Source organism: Pelobates fuscus, chromosome 2 (genome assembly GCF_036172605.1).
Source record: "Pelobates fuscus isolate aPelFus1 chromosome 2, aPelFus1.pri, whole genome shotgun sequence".
NCBI lineage: Eukaryota > Metazoa > Chordata > Amphibia > Anura > Pelobatidae > Pelobates > Pelobates fuscus.
Genome location: NC_086318.1, coordinates 35,730,591 through 35,750,229, shown reverse-complemented (window position 1 = coordinate 35,750,229; position 19,639 = coordinate 35,730,591). Strand labels below are relative to the sequence as shown.

At 43.9% G+C, this 19,639-nt stretch overlaps 1 protein-coding gene across 1 annotated transcript in view; it reads left to right on the top strand.

The window, feature by feature from the left end:
- Window positions 1–19,639, top strand: part of LOC134586525 (cytochrome P450 2K6-like) — a 55,196-nt gene that overhangs the window by 16,398 nt on the left and 19,159 nt on the right. The window contains exons 3-4 of the mRNA XM_063442084.1: window positions 14,726–14,875; window positions 15,742–15,902. Of these exons, the coding sequence (XP_063298154.1) occupies window positions 14,726–14,875; window positions 15,742–15,902 (311 nt within the window). The remainder of the gene's footprint in view (window positions 1–14,725; window positions 14,876–15,741; window positions 15,903–19,639) is intronic.

Here is a 19,639-nt window from a genome sequence, read left to right as displayed (position 1 = left end):
TGCTAAAACCACTAGTATGTAACAGATTCTCCTCCACGATCGCCCCTCCTCGCTCTGTTCAGGTGGAGGGTCAGGAGGAGTATGAAGTCAATTCCATCGTCGATTCTCGAATCTCCAGGGGGAGAGTACAATATCTGGTCGATTGGAAAGGATATGGTCCTGAGGAGAGAAGTTGGGTACCTCAGGAGGAGGTTCATGCTCCCCGTCTCCGCAGGGCATTTCACTCTCGCTTCCCTTCTCGTCCTGGTGCCTTCCGCCCGGTGGGCGTATCTGAGAGGGGGGGTACTGTCAGGGTACCTGAGGTCTCTACCTCCGAAAGAGGTAGAGTCTTAGCCGTTCATCCATCCGGACGGTCTGATTTCCCCCTTCCTCGCGGTTTATCCGGTCATGCAAAGCCGGCCGCGAGGGAGTGACTCCCTTTTATAGCATGACGTCCGGAAGTCGACGTCAGGACGCCAACCCGGAACGACCTGTCACTCAATTGCTTCAGGACCAATCAGGACGCCTCGGAGGCGTGTTTACTTATCTGAACAGGGCATTTAACAGTGCTTCTTTCATTAGCTCATTGCCCTGTCGTGGTTCTAGCTTGTACTAGTCACTCAGTGCTCGTGTATTCTAGTTATCCCTTTTGGTTTTGACCCGGCTTGTTTGCTCTACTCTGCTTATCTCTGTTACCCTTGATTCGGCTTGTCTCTCGCTTACCTGTCTTCTGTTACCCTCGACCTCGGCTTGTCTTTGACCATTCTCTACTGTACTACTTACGTTAGTCCGGCCATTCTAAGGTCCGGTATACGTATCTGGCTACTGTTTGTACTCTGCGTGTTGGATCCCTGTCCCGATCCTGACACATATATAGATAGAATTAGAGATGGAAAGGGGATAGTGCACCGCCTCCCTTCCGAAATACAAAAAATCATACGCTCCTACTACAAAGATCTCTACCTCCTACCAAGCCCGCAAGATGCGCAATCGCGAGCCAACCTCATGACCCAGATAACTGACTTCCTCCAAACCAACACGCACACACACATAGAACGAGAAGTAGCAGAAGCATTAGAGGAACCCATCGCTGTTGAGGAAATCGCAATGGCAGTCAAAGCCTCCAAACCGGGCAAAAGCCCGGGTCCTGATGGCCTCTCATTAAGCTACTACAAAAGCTTTGCGGGGACCCTATATGCGCCAATGCTATCCTCTTTTAACGCGATTAGGGAAGGGCACCATCTGCCCTCGCAGTCCCTAATTGCGCACGTCATGCTCATCCCAAAAGAGGGGAAGGACGGCGACTACTGCAATAACTACAGACCCATATCACTCATAAACAGCGACACAAAGCTACTAGCGAAAATACTGGCGACCCGCCTGCAACCGCACATTCCCACCCTGGTACACCCGGACCAGGTGGGGTTCGTGATGGGGCGGGAAGCCAGGGACAACACGATCAGAGCTTTGTCATTAGCCCACAGGGAGTCAGAGGAAGTCGGGGGCCTTCTCTTGGTATCCACGGACCTTCGACAGAATCGGGGGGACCTACCTATTCCAGGCCCTTACACACCTTGGCATGGGGGCACACATGAGAGGATGGATAGAGGCAATATATAGACAACCCAAAGCTCAGATTATTGTGAATGGAGCACTTACAGAAGACTTCACAATACAAAACGGCACTCGGCAGGGATGCCCCCTGTCGCCAATTCTTTTCGTTTTAGCTTTAGAGCCATTCTTACAAGCAATAAGAACTAACCAGGACTAGTGATGTACCGAACTGTCCGCCGGCGAACAGTTCCCGGCGAACTTAGCGTGTTAGCGTTCGCCGCGGCGGGCGGACACATGCGCAGTTCGATCCGCCCCCTATTCGTCATCATTGGGCAAACTTTGACCCTGTGCCTCTCGGTCAGCAGACACATTCCAGCCAATCAGCAGCACTCCCTCCCTTCCACACCCTCCAACCTCCCTCCCAGCATCCATTTTCGATTCATTCTGAAGCTGCATGCTTAGTGAGAGGAGGGAAAGTTTAGCTGCTGCTGATTAGATAGGGAAATTGATAGCTAGGCTAGGGTATTCAGTGTCCACTACAATCCTGAAGGACTCATCTGATCTCTGCTGTAAGGACAGCACCCCAAAAATTCATTTTTAGGGCTATAACATCAGGCTGCTTTTTTTTTTATTTCCTGTGTAATGTAATTGCAGGTGCCTGCCTGCCAGCTTCTGTGTGAGGTTCACATTGGATACTGTGCCTACTTGCCCAGTGCCACCACTCATATCTGTTTTAACAATAGGTTAAGCTTTACATTTAAAATAAATATTTTTTTTTCACTGTAATAGAAGAGCAGTTGCCTGCCTGCCAGCTTCTGTGTCAGGTTGGATGCCTTGCCCATTTGCACAGTCAGTGCCACCACTCATATCTGTTTTAACAATAGGTTAAGCTTTACATTTGTAATAAATATTTTTTTTTCACTGTAATAGAAGAGCAGTTGCCTGCCTGCCAGCTTCTGTGTCAGGTTGGATGCCTTGCCCATTTGCACAGTCAGTGCCACCACTCATATCTGTTTTAACAATAGGTTAAGCTTTACATTTAAAAGAAATATTTTTCTTTCACTGTAATAGAAGAGCAGTTGCCTGCCTGCCAGCTTCTGTGTCAGGTTGGATGCCTTGCCCATTTGCACAGTCAGTGCCACCACTCATATCTGTTTTAACAATAGGTTAAGCTTTAGATTTAAAAGAAATAATTTTTTTTCACTGTAATAGAAGAGCAGTTGCCTGCCTGCCAGCTTCTGTGTCAGGTTGGATGCCTTGCCCATTTGCACAGTCAGTGCCACCACTCATATCTGTTTTAACAATAGGTTAAGCTTTAGATTTAAAAGAAATAATTTTTTTTCACTGTAATAGAAGAGCAGTTGCCTGCCTGCCAGCTTCTGTGTCAGGTTGGATGCCTTGCACATTTGCACAGTCAGTGCCACCACTCATATCTGTTTTAACAATAGGTTAAGCTTTACATTTAAAAGAAATATTTTTTTTTCACTGTAATAGAAGAGCAGTTAGTTGTCTGCAAGCGTCTGGGTGTCAGGCCTACTTCAGCGTGTGCTCTGCAGACCTGTGCCAGCGTGCTTTGACAGTTGACAATCATATCTGGTGTCTCTATAGCATGCTTTTACAAAGAAAAAAGGTTTCTAGTGTAAGCTAATAGCAGCCAGTCAGTGTCCTTCAAGCGGCTCTGTCAGTCCTTCCTTCAGCGTGTGCTCTCCAGAACTGTTCCAGTGCACATTGCCAATCATAGCTGGTGTCTCTATAGCGTGCTTTTAAAACCAAAATTTTTTTTTCACTGTTATAGATTGAATAGCAGTTACTTGTCTTCAAGCGGGTGTGTCAGGCCTACAGTGTGTGCTCTGCAGAACTGTTCAAGTGCTTATTGCCAATCATATCTGGTGTCTCTATAGCGTGCTTTTACAAAGAAAAAAGGTTTCTAGTGTAAGCTAATAGCAGCCAGTCAGTGTTCTTCAAGCGGCTCTGTCAGTCCTTCCTTCAGCGTGTGCTCTGCAGAACTGTTCCAGTGCACATTGCCAATCATATCTGGTGTCTCTATAGCGTGCTTTTAAAACCTAAATTTATTTTTCACTGTTATAGATTGAATAGCAGTTACTTGTCTTCAAGCGGGTGTGTCAGGCCTACAGTGTGTGCTCTGCAGAACTGTTCAAGTGCACATTGCCAATCATATCTGGTGTCTCTATAGCGTGCTTTTACAAAGAAAAAAGGTTTCTAGTGTAAGCTAATAGCAGCCAGTCAGTGTCCTTCAAGCGGCTGTCATTCCTTCCTTCAGCGTGTGCTCTGCAGAACTGTTCCAGTGCACATTGCCAATCATATCTGGTGTCTCTATAGCGTGCTTTTAAAACCAAAATTTTTTTTTCACTGTTATAGATTGAATAGCAGTTACTTATCTTCAAGCGGGTGTGTCAGGCCTACAGTGTGTGCTCTTCAGAACTGTTCAAGTGCACATTGCCAATCATATCTGGTGTCTCTATAGCGTGCTTTTACAAAGAAAAAAGGTTTCTAGTGTAAGCTAATAGCAGCCAGTCAGTGTCCTTCAAGCGGCTCTGTCAGTCCTTCCTTCAGCGTGTGCTCTGCAGAACTGTTCCAGTGCACATTGCCAATCATATCTGGTGTCTCTATAGCGTGCTTTTAAAACCAAAATTTATTTTTCACTGTTATAGATTGAATAGCAGTTACTTGTCTTCAAGCGGGCGTGTCAGGCCTTCAGTGTGTGCTCTGCAGAACTGTTCAAGTGCACATTGCCAATCATATCTGGTGTCTCTATAGCGTGCTTTTAAAAACAATTTTTTTTTTGACTGTTATAGATTGAATAGCAGTTACTTGTCTTCAAGCGGGTGTGTCAGGCCTACAGTGTGTGCTCTGCAGAACTGTTCAAGTGCACATTGCCAATCATATCTGGTGTCTCTATAGCGTGCTTTTACAAAGAAAAAAGGTTTCTAGTGTAAGCTAACAGCAGCCAGTCAGTGTCCTTCAAGTGGCTCTGTCAGTCCTTCCTTCAGCGTGTGCTCTGCAGACCTGTGCCAGCGTGCTTTGACAGTTGCCAATCATATCTGGTGTCTCTATAGCGTGCTTTTAAAACCAAATTTTTTTTTTCACTGTTATAGATTGAATAGCAGTTACTTGTCTTCAAGCGGGTGTGTCAGGCCTACAGTGTGTGCTCTGCAGAACTGTTCAAGTGCACATTGCTAATCATATCTGGTGTCTCTATAGCGTGCTTTTACAAAGAAAACAGGTTTCTAGTGTAAGCTAATAGCAGCCAGTCAGTGTCCTTCAAGCGGCTCTGTCAGCCCTTCCTTCAGCGTGTGCTCTCCAGAACTGTTCCAGTGCACATTGCCAATCATATCTGGTGTCTCTATAGCGTGCTTTTAAAACCAATTTTTTTTTTCACTGTTATAGATTGAATAGCAGTTACTTGTCTTCAAGCGGGTGTGTCAGGCCTACAGTGTGTGCTCTGCAGAACTGTTCAAGTGCACATTGCCAATCATATCTGGTGTCTCTATAGCGTGCTTTTACAAAGAAAAAAGGTTTCTAGTGTAAGCTAATAGCAGCCAGTCAGTGTCCTTCAAGCGGCTCTGTCAGTCCTTCCTTCAGCGTGTGCTCTCCAGAACTGTTCCAGTGCACATTGCCAATCATATCTGGTGTCTCTATAGCGTGCTTTTAAAACCAAAATTTTTTTTCACTGTTATAGATTGAATAGCAGTTACTTGTCTTCAAGCGGGTGTGTCAGGCCTACAGTGTGTGCGCTGCAGAACTGTTCAAGTGCACATTGCCAATCATATCTGGTGTCTCTATAGCGTGCTTTTACAAAGAAAATTTGTTTTTCACTGTTATAGATTGAATAGCAGTTACTTGTCTTCAAGCGGGTGTGTCAGGCCTACAGTGTGTGCTCTGCAGAACTGTTACAGTTCACATTGCCAATCATATCTGGTCTCACAGTAGCTTGCACGCATAGTACCACTAATCCCAAAAAAAATGACAGGCAGAGGCAGGCCACCCCGCAGGGGCCGTCGTGGTCGTGGTGCTGTGATTCCCTTTTGCCCTAGAATAATGCCCAGTTTTCAGAAGCCACGTACCCTGAACTTGAAAAGTTCTGAGGACATAGTTGACTGGCTAACACAGGACACCCAATCTTGTACAGCCTCCGCTCGGAACCTTGACGCACCATCCTCCTCCAGCTTAGCTTCAGGCACCTCTCAAGATACCACTCACCCGCCTGCCGCCACCACCAAAACTAGCACCACAGCCGCTTTACTTGGTATGTCAGAGGAGTTATTCACACACCCGTTTGAAGAAATGAGTGATGCGCAACCATTATTGCTAGAGGATGTAGATAACAGGGATATGTCTCAGGCAGGCAGCATTAAACACATGGAGGTACGGTGTGATGATGATGATGTTGTACCCGCTGCTGCTTCCTTTTCTGAGTTGTCAGATACAAGCGATTACCTCACCTTTATTAAGATGAATGAGGGATGGATCCCGAAGGGACTGACACTGGGCGATACATTCGATTAAAAAAGGCCTGATGAGATGAGCTGCCTTGGGCTAAAAATGGTCCACACGCTGCTGTATTTTAACTCTGAATGGCGTTTGACTTGCGTGACTTATCCGCCACCAACTAGGGTTCAAGCCGCCATGTTTTAGGGCACTTTCTGCCTGTGAAACAAACATAAATTTTTCTGCCCGCTGCTACAGCAGCGGCTGCAACAATACCAAATTTTTCAGGCATGTGTACATGCCTAATTTTTAGGCCCACTGGTGCAGCACTGTGGCTTCAAAAACCAAACCAAAAAAAATCCTCCAAGATGGCACCAATATACCAGTGGTCTAAGCATCTTCCCACCTTTGCCTAAAAAGGGGAGGTGATTCAACAATTAAAAATCTCAATGCCATTTACACGTCCACTGTTAGGAGACGCGGAAGGTATTAAACTGATATGAACAATACTAAACTCACCACTCCTATCTGGTGGCACATTAGCTTGCCCGCGCAGTGCCACAAATTTCAAGTAAGAGGACCGACCAAGCATCTTCTTCCATCTCCCTGTTACATAAATCAATGCCATATCCATAGAACTTGTAGAGAATATCCAGGATAGTTTTACAGGGCCAAATCATGTCGCCTGTTGAAAGAGGTGACCTTGCTCGGGTCCCAGGTGTGCGGTTCCTAAAATGGCTGCCATATACATGTCCTCTGATAGGAGACGCGGAAGGTATTAAACTGATATGAACAATACTAAACTCACCACTCCTATCTGGTGGCACATTAGCTTGCCCGCGCAGTGCCCCAAATTTCAAGTAAGAGGACCGACCAAGCATCTTCTTCCATCTCCCTGTTACATAAATCAATGCCATATCCATAGAACTTGTAGAGAATATCCAGACTAGTTTTACAGGGCCAAATCATGTCGCCTGTTGAAAGAGGTGACCTTGCTCGGGTCCCAGGTGTGCGGTTCCTAAAATGGCTGCCATATACACGTCCACTGATAGGAGACGCGGAAGGTATTAAACTGATATGAACAATACTCCACTCCTATCTGTAGGTCCGTCCCATTGTGATTTATGCCCCCCACCCACCGCGCAGGGATGGGGTCCGGGGGGGAGGAAAGTAGGCCCCCCCATTGTGATTTATGGCCCAACCCACCGCGCAGGGGTGGGGGCCGAGGGGGGGAGGACAGTAGGTCCCCCCATTGTGATTTATGGCCCCCACCCACCGCGCAGTGGTTGGGGAGGACAGTAGCTCCCCCCAGTGTGTATCATGGGCTTTGAGGACAGTTGTCAATCCATACCTGCCAAGTGACCCTATGTAGGGGTAACAGTCCCTATTCTGCTCTGTGTCAGTGTGTAACATGGTCTCTGTGGACGGGGAACAGTCTCTATTCTGCTCTGTGTCAGTGTGTTTCATGGTCTCTGTGGACGGGGAACAGTCTCTATTCTGCTCTGTGTCAGTGTGTATCATGGTCTCTGTGGACGGTGAACAGTCTCTATTCTGCTCTGTGTCAGTGTGTATCATGGTCTCTGTGGACAGGGAACAGTCTCTATTCTGCTCTGTGTCAGTGTGTATCAGGGGCTTTGAGGACAGGTGTCAATCCATACCTGCCAAGTGACCCTGTGTAGGGGGGACAGTCTCTATTCTGCTCTGTGTCAGTGTGTATCATGGTCTCTGTGGACGGGGAACAGTCTCTATTCTGCTCTGTGTCAGTGTGTATCATGGTCTCTGAGGACAGGTGTCAATCCATATCTGCCAAGTGACCCTATGTAGGGGGAACAGTCTCTATTCTGCTCTGTGTCAGTGTGTATCAGGGGTTTTGAGGACAGGTGTCAATCCATATCTGCCAAGTGACCCTATGTAGGGGGAACAGTCTCTATTCGGCTCTGTGTCAGTGTGTATCAGGGATTTGACTATCTTTATTCAGATTCAAAAATTACAATTCCAGGAAAAATTTAACAAACATTTACAAGAACATGTTATGCACATCATAGAAACCACGTGAACCTCTTTAAAGCCACAAACTTAAGACAAAAAGTATGTACACACAATGTGTAAGGGTTTGAAAGAATATTCTGAATCCTTACATGTTTACTTTATCGTTTGTTTGATTTTTGTGAACCATATATAAACTACAAGCAGCGTGAAAACTCAAGTGGCCATGCTGATTAAATTAAATAGTATACTTTACACAGCGTATAAGGGTGATGTCACAGCACAACGGGAATCTAACAGGGGAAGAGGTGAAAGTCATCCTCCCCCTCCCACGACCCCGCCATATCTGTCAAGTGACCCTATGTAGGGGTAACAGTCTCTATTCTGCTCTGTGTCAGTGTGTATCATGGTCTCTGAGGACGGGGAACAGTCTCTATTCTGCTCTGTGTCAGTGTGTATCAGGGGCTTTGAGGACAGGTGTCAATGTTAGGTGATTTCTGCCCTTTATGGATTAAAAGCAGACTCTGCATCAACTGTGTAATTTTCCATGGGAGTTTCGCCATGGATCCCCCTCCAGCATACCACAGTCCAGGTGTTAGTCCCCTTGAAACAACTTTTCCATCACTTTTGTGGCCAGAAAGAGTGCCTGTTGGTTTAAAATTTGCCTGCCCATTGAAGTCAATGGCGGTTCGCCGGTTCGCGAACATTTGAGGAAGTTCGCGTTCGCCGTTCGCGAACCGAAAATTTCGGGTTCGCGGCAACACTAACCAGGACATCACAGGGATAGATAGAGGCAGCACACATCACAAGGTTGCGGCTTACGCCGACGACCTTCTCTTCTTTGTTTCCAAACCCGAAATCTCGCTCCCTAATATAATTAAAGCTTTTAAGGAATACGGAGAGATATCAAATATGAAAATAAACTTCGCTAAATCATATATCCTCAACATCTCCATACCCCAACATCGGGAAACACCACTCCGCCAGAGCTTCTCGTTCCAATGGGCAGACTCTAAAATCAGGTATCTGGGCATTTGGCTCACACAAAATAGCACGGACCTCTTTAAAGAAAACTTTGCCCAGATGCTGGCTGTGCTCAAGAGGGATGCGGGGGAATGGTCCTACCCCCACATCTCCTGGTTCGGCCGTGTCCAGATCATTAAAATGAACTTTTTACCGCGGCTGCTGTATTTGATGCAGACAATACCTATACGTATCCCTAGGACATATTTTTCAACCCTACACAGGACCCTGAGAGAATACGTCTGGAAAGGGAAGATGCCCAGGCTTAAATTCTCACAACTCACGCAGCCTAGGGAACGGGGAGGCATGGCACTGCCAGACTTCCACCTCTACTATGTAGCGTGCCACCTCCGTAGAATACTGGAATGGTCCAAACTCAACATCCGCAAACAATGGAAAGTAGTGGAGGAGGCAGACCTGCAGATCCCTATAGCGCTTGCCCCATGGTTACCTAGAGGGAGACGGGACAAGACACCCATATACATGGGGAATACCCTACAAGTATGGCACGGTATAGCAGACAGAGCCGGCCTAACCCCGCACCTGTCACCTCTGCTTCCCTTGACACATAAAGCGGACACATAATGCAGATTTCCCACCGGGACTCGACCCGCTAACTCTTAGGAGTATTATCCCAGACCAACTACCTAGGCTCCACCACATCCACATGCCAACGGGCCGGAAGACTCTCTCAGATCTCACAGGAGACCGGCCCCCGACCTTCATACAGAAATTCACATATGCACAACTGACAAGCTATCTCCAGACTCTACCTCAGGGGAGTTCAAGCAACTGTGTCTCGACCCGGAACCACTCCCACGTGGGATATCCAAATGATATGGCCTGCTACAAAAACAGATCCCAGTAGAGACACCTAGGTTTAAGGGAAAGTGGGAAACGGCCTTGAACCGACGGGGAATGGGACAAAATATGCACGTTGACACACCATTACGCTGTCTTCAGCAGACACCAGGAGACGCATATAAATTGCTCACGCATTGGTACCGCACTCCGGACATACTACACAACATACACCCAGATCACGCCACACAATGCTGGCGATGCGGGACAGGAACAGGGACACACATACACATCTGGTGGTTCTGTGAGAAGATACAACCCATTTGGCGAGGGATACACAAAATGCTACAGAAATTCTCAGATCACCCTCCACCTTTTGACCCAGCGGCAATGCTCCTACACCACACTACTGTGCCTAGCAACAAATACAAAAGATCACTGACTATAAGGATATTAAATATTGCAAAACAACTCATTCCCCAACACTGGAGGGACACAGAGGCCCCTACCCTTAGGGAATGGTTTGTGAGAATGGAAGACCTCAGGGTGATGGAAGACATACACATGACGGCTACAGATAGGGCACAGCGATACCTGGACTTCTGGACACACTGGATTCTGACAACGACAGCGGACAAATTCTTGGACGTACTCGGGGAGACCAGTCAACTCTAAAGACCCTTGACCCCTAGAGGCATAGGTTGACAACCCCTACGCGATTCACGCCAGAAAGCAATACCTGACCACTACACCCCGACCCCCCACCACCACCCCACCCACCGACGACGGACGCCTGACTGACTGATGGGCGAAGCCATACACGAACCTTAGCTTGACCTTGGTCGCTCACACCGAAAGCGGACATAACGAGGCCAAATGCACTAACGTACATAGATTTCTGAAATGACCCTTAGACTGACACATCGGGACTTAATGTCCCAAGACGATACAATGCACGTTGAACGCCTGAGACCTGTGAGTCTCCCGTAACGCGCAATTAGGAAAGACAGAGGCCGGAGAGCCTCCACACACGTTACATCTATAGTTGGACCTACGAGTCCTGCCTGAACCCATGCTCCGAAATGCCAATTCTGCTCACCGATTTTGTTTTACGGTTACTAAGCAACCTAGTGTACTGATATTGACATCACCTGACTATTTAATATATATTAACAATCTCACTGTTTACACGTCATGCAGGGACCTGAGTGTCCCATAGTGATTTACTGTGCCACACGTCTGAGAGACCTGCTAGTCTACCATGTATATTTCTTAGACAGAAAAGGGGGCCTGCGCGCCTCAATTCTCAACACCATCTGGGAGAACGAAAAGTCTCATCTTTACGAATGTTTAATGTTGTATACCATGGCAATAACTCCTGCAAACTACATAACAATAAAAATTATATTTACAAAAAAAAATAAAAAATATTGGAAGCCAAAGGAGCTGATGAGTTTACCAAGGGAGGCAGTATAGATGGAGAACAGTAGGGGACCAAGGACTGAACCTTGGGGGACAACAACATAGAGATATTAGTGGAGAAGAAGCAGAGCCAGAGAAAGAAACACTGAAAGAGTGCTGGGAGAGGTAGGAGGAGCGCCAGGAGAGAGCAATATCTTGTAGATCGATATTGCGGAGGATGAGAAGAAGCTGTTGATGATCAACAGTGTCAAAAGCCACAGACAGGTCAAGGAGAATTAGGACAGAATAGTGATCACAAGATTTTGCAGCGAGTAGATCATTGGATACTTTGGTCAGTGCCGAAAATCCAGACTGAAGTGGGTCTAGCAGAGAGTTGGACTCGAGGAAGTCTGTCAATCTCGCATACACAACTCTTTCAAGGATCTTGGATGCAAAAGGCAGTAGCGAGATAGGACGGTAGTTGGATGGGTAGTTAGGGTCAAGGTTGGGCTTCTTTAGAATTGGGGTTACAGTTGCATGTTTGGAGGGCGATGGAAATATACCAGAGGAGAGAGAGAGATTGAGAATTTTAGTGAGAGGTGGAGAAAGAGAAGAAGACAGAGTACGGATGAGATGCAAGGGAATTGGATCTAGGGAGCAGGTGATGGGGCGGAAGGACTGGAGCAGAGCAGAAGCCTCTTCCAATGTAGCGGGTGCTAATTAACATAGAACAGCAGAGGGAGTGAAGTTAGGGGAAGTATTGTAAGGGGAAGAAGAAAGATGAGAGATCTCTTCCCTGATTGTAGAGATCTTGTCAGGGAAGTGAGTTGCAAAGACTGAGGTGGTCAAGTTAGTAGGTGTAGGAGGAACAATAGGGCAAAGAAGAGAGTTAAATTTGTGAAATAGTTGTTTGGGTTCGCGGGAGAGTGTGGTTATGAGGGTATTGAAGTCATTTACTTTTGCAGAGGAAAGAGCCAAACTGCATGAGCTCAGCATAAATTTATTAAAGAAAGACACTCCTCTTCCTCTAAAGACTGGGATCCTTGGAAGGCTTATATGAAAAATAGGATACAATTGGGCAGGGCCGGATTAACATAGGGGCTGATGGAGCTGCAACTCCAGGCCCAAGCCCATGGAATAGGCCCACTGCTTTTAAAAAAAAAAAATATATATTTTTTTTTTTTTTACACACACTACACTTAGGTTTGCCAGGTATTTCTTAGGGTTGCCAGATATTTCTCAGAAGTATTTCTCAGGTATTTAAGGCTGCCTAGCCAGTGCTGGTATTGCAGTTATACCGGAAATACAAATGTCATTCTCAGCATAAACAGAGATTATTCTGCAATACCAGCGCCAGCCATTAGGGGTCGCTGTTTGTGTGGAGAGAGGAAGGGATAAGAAGTTACAGCATCTCCTTCCCTGCCTCTCTCTACTCACTTATCTGTGGGAGTAGCTCTGCACAGAGAGTCCAGACAGAAACTCCGAGCCTGCAGAGACAGCCTACAGCTCAGGTAAGTGAGGGATGGGGCAAAATGCTGCAGGGAGACATGGGAAAACAGAAACTAGGGAACATTGGGAGACACTAGGGGACACTGTGAGACATGGGAACACTGAGACACTAGGGGACACTGGAAGACATAGGGACACTTGGGGACACAGACACTAGCGGGCACTGGGAGACTTGGGTACACAGCCACTAGGTGAAACTGTGAGAGATGGGGACAGTGAGACACTTGGGGACTCAAAGAGACATAGGGACACTTGGTGACAACGAGACACTAGTAGGCAGTTGAAGACCTGGGGACACTGAGACACTAGGGTAAACTGTGAGACATGGGGACTGTGAGAGACTTGGGGACATTGAGACATTGGGACAATGGGAGACATAGGGACACTGGGGAACATGGGGACCCGGAGACACTAGGGACACAGTGGCCCCCTAGTCTCTCAGTGTCCCCATGTCTTCCAGTCATTGTCCCTAGTATCTCAGTGTCCCCATGTCTCCCAGTGTCCCCATGTCTCCCAGTGTCCCTGGTGTCTGTGTCCCTAGTCTCTCAGTGTCTCCCATGTATCTCAGTGTCCCCTAGGTCTCAGTGTCCCTATGTTTCACAGTGTCTCAATGACTCTAAGTGTCCTAGTGACATGGGGACACTGGGAAACATGGGGGCACAGACTCTAAGGGACACTGGGAGACATGGGAATACAAACACTAGGGGGCACTGGGAAACATGGGGACACTGAGACACTAGGGGACACTTTGCGACATGGGGACACTGGGCAACTTTGAGACCTGGGAGACATGGGGCACTCTGGTGTCCCAATGTCTCCCAGCCAGTGTCACTAGTAACTCAGTATCCCCATGTCTCCCAGTGTCCCTGGTGTCTCTAAGTGTCCGTAGTGTGCCAGTGTCCGTAGTGTGCCTATGTCCCTAATGTCTCAGTGTTTCCTAGTCTCCTAGTGTCTCAGTGTCCCAATGTCTTCCAGGGTCCCCATGTCTCCCAGTGTCTCAGTGTCCCCTAGTATAAAAGAAAAATCATAGGCACTCACTGTGATAGATTTAAGCAGCTTTATTGGACACCGCAACATTTTGACCTGTACCCAGGTCTTTATCAAGTCTCCAGGGTCCCCTATATATCACAGTGTCCCCTATGTATCACAGTGTCTCAGTGCCCCATGTCTCCCAGTGTCCCCTCATGATTCAAAATCACCCAGTGTCTCCATGTCTCCCAGTGTCCCAAAGTGTCTCAGTGTCCCCAGGTCTCCCAGTGTTCCCTAGTATCTCAATATCCCCATGTGTCCCAATTTCTCTCAATGTCCCCTAGTGTCCTAGTGACATGGGGACACTGGGAGACATGGGGACACAGACACTAATGGACTGGGAGACATGGGGACACATACATACCTTTTTGGGTATGTTCGGCCCACCCTTTTACCCCATCCAAAGCAGTGGACACTGCTCTTAAGGGGTATGGATTTACGTGAAAGATGAAAGCATGAGATTAGCATAGGGTATGTGTTTTCTCATAGCTGCATCCTATGAGTTTCCCTCCAGCACCATCTCCATCAGATACACGACGCTTGGGAGGTAGGGCTGTTTTAGTGTTTTAGGTCAATAAGATTTTGTAATTAGGCCCATCATAGTTGTCAGCACCAGGCCCACTGGGCTCTTAATCTGGCCCTGCAATTGGGGGTATATAAGCCATGGCACATTCCCCCTTACCTCCTCTTTTTTTTCCTTCGGTGCTGGTAATGTTTTGTTTTATTTAAAGATACATTTGAGGACTGCAGGATGATAATACATTTTGGCATAAGAGAATATGTTTATACATGTTAATTCAACTGTTTTCTCCCACTCTATTGTGAACACTGTTTTGCTCCTCAAAAAATAAAAGAATGTAAAAAAAAAAATGAATGTAAGTTAATTTCCATTTGTTTTTTTATTCTTTATATTCGTTTCTTAGCCCTTTGAGTGTGTGCAATAAAACTTTATCACGTATCACGTACTAGGAAATAATAACCAATTTCCATGCAGGTTTAGCATTTTCTCGTGGAGAGAACTGGAAAGTTATGCGGCGATTTACTCTTACAACCTTAAGGGAATTTGGAATGGGGAAAAGCAGCATAGAAGAGAAAATCATAGACGAATGTGATTATTTGGTTCACCGATTTCAATCATTCAATGGTACGGTAATATAATTTTGTAAGATTTCGAAGTGTGCTTTTACAAAGTAATTTAGGTTGGCAAACAGACTGGTGTCTATCAACTTAAAAATGTATTTAAAAAAAAATCTTAAAAATCTAAAGAATCTGATAAAACAACCTCTTAAGACAGAGAATGTCACATATTTATAGTTCTTACTGTAAAAAAAACAACAAAATAAAACCATTCCTGTTCATTGGGAAATGTCTTCTTTCTTCAAATTATTGTTTTTGTAAATTATTTGGTGAATGACTAATCTGTGATTTCATGTAAGTTAAAGAAACCCTTTGGGCACCATAACAATTTTACTGAAATTAAGTTGCTATGGTGCCTGGAATTGACTTACTTTTATGGGTAAATCTGTTCATGAATGGTTTAACCTTAAGTCTTGAATCCAGCATGGTTTTTCTCTGCCCCTTTCCTTCTGCTTCTTTGAGACCTTTGGAAAAGGAATGTATGGAATTGTCAGCTGCTACTCTAAGCCAATCAATAGCTCCCCATTCATATAAAAAAAACTAAGAATTTTTTTAAACAATTTCAAGCCAGTTTTTTTTAATATGGAGCTACTGATTGGCTTAGAGAATCAACCGATGCTATCAGACAATCAGTGGTGCTCCTGTCTTAGGCTACCTCTTTCAAGAATCTCAGAGAAGCAGAATGACAGGAAAAGTGATAATTGGCACTGGATTCAAGGCTTTAAGCACTAAAGGTAAGCCAGTGCTAAGGACCCTTCTTGTTCCATAAACTTAATTCTAATGAAGTTGTCAAGGTGCCCAGAGTGTTCCTTCAAAATCTAAGCAGGGCAATAAATTTGACTTACAGGAGTATTTGTTTCCTTTTTTTTTTAGGAAAGCCAGTTGACAACTCTGTGCCCATTATGTCAGCTATTGCGAACATAATAGTGTCAGTAATCCTAGGACACAGGATGGAGTACGATGACACAACCTTTTTGAAACTTATGAGTCTGACAGTTGAAAATATAAGGCTAGCTGGATCTCCGATGATTTCGGTAATATGCAACAAAGAACCTTTACTTATACTGGATAAAATTGACTATTTGCTAAAACTCCAAGGCTTATTTATTAGAAAGCAAAATGTCAAAATGAAAAGAACAAAAATCAACTAGCCATTAATGTCTATTGACTGGTAGGGAGCAGGGCATCAGATGTTAGTGCCCCTTACACACTGTATACATACACTAATCAGCAACAAGACTAAAACTACTGACAGGTGAAGTGAATACCATTGATTATGTTGTTACAATTGCTCTTGTCAAGGTATGGGAGAAATATCTTAGATTAGGTGGATGGACGGGGATGTGTGTGTCATTTACTTGGGGAAGAGCAGGCAGCAGAGAGCAAAATGGGAAGAAGGTAGGCCAGAGGAGTCAGTGTTATACTAAGGGCAATGTTCTGCTGGGAAACATTGGGTTCTGGCAATCATATGGATGTTACTTTAATACGTACCACCTATGTAGAGATTGTTGCAGACCATGTACACCCCTTCATGGAAGTTGTGCTCTCTAAAGGCAGTGGCATCTTTCAGAAGGATAATACATTCTGCCACACTGCAAACATTGTACAGGAATTAAAAAAAAGAAGACTCACAAGGAGTAAGTGTGTGAGAAAGCGCTTAAGACGTGTCTAAAAAGTAGTAGCGGCTCTTGACACCCGTGAGGGAATACCTTTCCTCCTCACCAAAATATGAAACCAAACCAACAATTATCAAGATAGAATCTTAACAATAAATGAGTGGAACGCTTGATAGTATTTACATACTGAATTTAGTGTGGAAATTCTAGTGTACCTGAATACATAAAAAGGGGGATAAAAACACAGAAAAAATGCTAGTGCAGATGGTACTGATATACAGATAAAGTGCAAAATAATTAGGAGAGAAAACTCACAATTTCCAGAGCCTGAGAATTAAGACTCTATACAAGCACGGTGGTGCTCATATAGGTGGCACCCACCTTCCTCTCTCAGGTTAAAACAGACAAAACAGGAAAAGCTTAAAGAATAGTATATTGAGGAAGAAAAGAAGTGTCAAAAGTATACAACAAAGGGACTCTCACCTTTTTAAGAGCCTATTGATTCCTTGGCTCTAAGGTGGGAACTCTTAGTGTAAATATTTTGGAGTGACACTTCCCTATCTGGAACTGAAGTGCTAAAAGACTAGTGTTTATTTATCAAAAAATAAAATAATAAAAATAGTTAAAATAAAAGGACAAGTCCACATCAGGACTGGACTTAAGAGACTGTTACATGCATGTCATTTTATTGTCACCCCACAATTTTGTCACTAAGTGTTCCCACCTTAGAGAAAAATCACTCACAAATGTGGAGCAGGTAAGACTGCTCAGGCTGTAGGTGGTCCTCTCCACCAAAATAATGGGCTGGTCCAGTAGATGTCACACATGACAGAAGCAGTATCTTCCAAAATTCTTTATTTGCCAAAACAGTTTCAAGTGCAGTTAAAAATAATGAAAACAATAAGCTTCAGTGAGTTCAGTCCCCTCAGTGATGTAAGGTGATGTAATATCTGTATCCAAGCTTGAGCGCCGGTTTTCTTAGCACTGTGGGTTCTGATTTTTGGCTACAATTCCCTCCAGGAGGCAAGGGCAGTGACGTTGGACATTTCGCAACAGAGTGATGGACGTAATAAAGCTTTTTCGCTGGTCCAAGCTTCTTTAGACATCCCTGCTACTGGTGGCAGTCACTTTTGACGTCATTCCTATAGACCTGTACAGCCCAAAAGTCAGAGAATGAAACATTCTAACTGGATATTGCTAAAAACCTCATTAGTATAAAAAAAGAGAACAAGGCAATCAGAGTAAATTTGCCTAAGCACCATACATAGTGGGGAATATTTACTAAAATAATGAAATACAAATAATTACATTAAATTACAATTGAGACTATATGATATGTAATACTAATACAAAGAAGTATGCATATGTCCAACGCTTATATATTAACCCTTTCAGGACCGCTGACGGTTCAGGACCGTCAGCGGTAAATCGTGCGTTTGGACCGCTGACGGTCCTGAACCGTCATAACGGTCTGGGGCTACTTACCTGATCGCCGTCGGTCCCATGGCGGCGATCAGTGCTCCACCCGGTCCAGGGGGGTTGCCTGTCTGCCCGGGCAGTCCCCCCTCGGCAGATCAGGACCCCACGGCCATGTGATCACTCGATCACATGACCGCAATAGGTGTCTGTGTATCTGCCTGCAGGGGGACTGTCTGTGCTGACAGGCAGTCTCCCTGCAAGTGAAAAATCAAAAAAATAAAGTTAAAAAAAAACAGTGTAAAATCAGTGTAAAAAAATAATAATAATATGTGTATATATATGATATATATACATGTATTATATCTATATATAATATATGTATATGTATCATATATATAATGTCATATTAAGTGTATTTTTATATTTATATATAAGTATATTAATATAAAAATACACTTATATTTAAATTACACACGAATATATACAATATATATAATTGCTATATATATGGTATATATATATTATTATAAAATAAAAATAATATGTTAATAAAAATAAATAACAAAAAATAAAAATAATTTTTAATAATTATAAAAAAATATTTATATATGCAATTTTATTCTAACAGTATTTTGATATATATATATATATATATATATATATATATATATTTATATCAAAATATACTTAGAATGTAATGATATATATATATCTATGTATAAATAAATAAAAACAATACGAAATATACAAATGTCCATATACATAATTACATAAATAATTTCATAAATATACACGTAGACGTCAAATATATAAATATGTATATATATTAAAATTCTACATGTGTATTTATGTAATATTTTTACCTAATTAAATAATTTTAATGATTGCAATTTGAGGGACCTGCCTGCCAACCCAGGCCGAAAGTCCAGATAATTTAATTTGCTAGCACTGTGTTTAACCCTGTAACTTTCTATGACACCCTAAAACCTGTACATGGGGGTACTGTTTTACTCGGGAGACTTCGCTGAACACAAATATTAGTGTTTCAAAACAGTAAAACATATCACAGCGATGATATTGTCAGTGAAAGTGAAGTTTTTTGCATTTTTCACACACAAACAGCACTTTCACTGAGGATATTATTGCTGTGATACATTTTACTGTTCTGATACACTAATATTTGTGTTCAGCGAAGTCTCCTGAGTATAACAGTACCCCACATGTAGAGGTTTTATAGTGTTTGTGAAAGTTACAGGGTCAAATATAAGGCTTGATTTTACTTTTTTTTTTATTGAAATTTGTCGGATTGGTTAGGTTGCCTTTGAGAGCGTATGGTAGCCAAGGAATGAGAATTAGCCCCATGATGGCATACAATTTGCAAAAGAAGACAACCCAAGGTATTGCAAATGGGGTATGTTCAGCCTTTTTTAGTAGCCACTTAGTCACAAACACCGGCCAAAGTTAGCGTTTCTTGCATTTTTAACACACAAACAAATATAAATGCTAACTTTGGCCAGTGTTTGTGACTAAGTGGCTACTAAAAAAAACTGGACATACCCAATTTTGAATACCCTGGGTTGTCTACTTTAAAAAAAAATATGTACATGTTAGGTGTGTTTCGGGGATTTATGACAGATAACGGTGTTACAAGGTCACTATTGATACATTTAAAATATATATATATTGAAACAGCAATTTCCTACTTGTATTTATAGGCCTATAACTTGCAAAAAAAA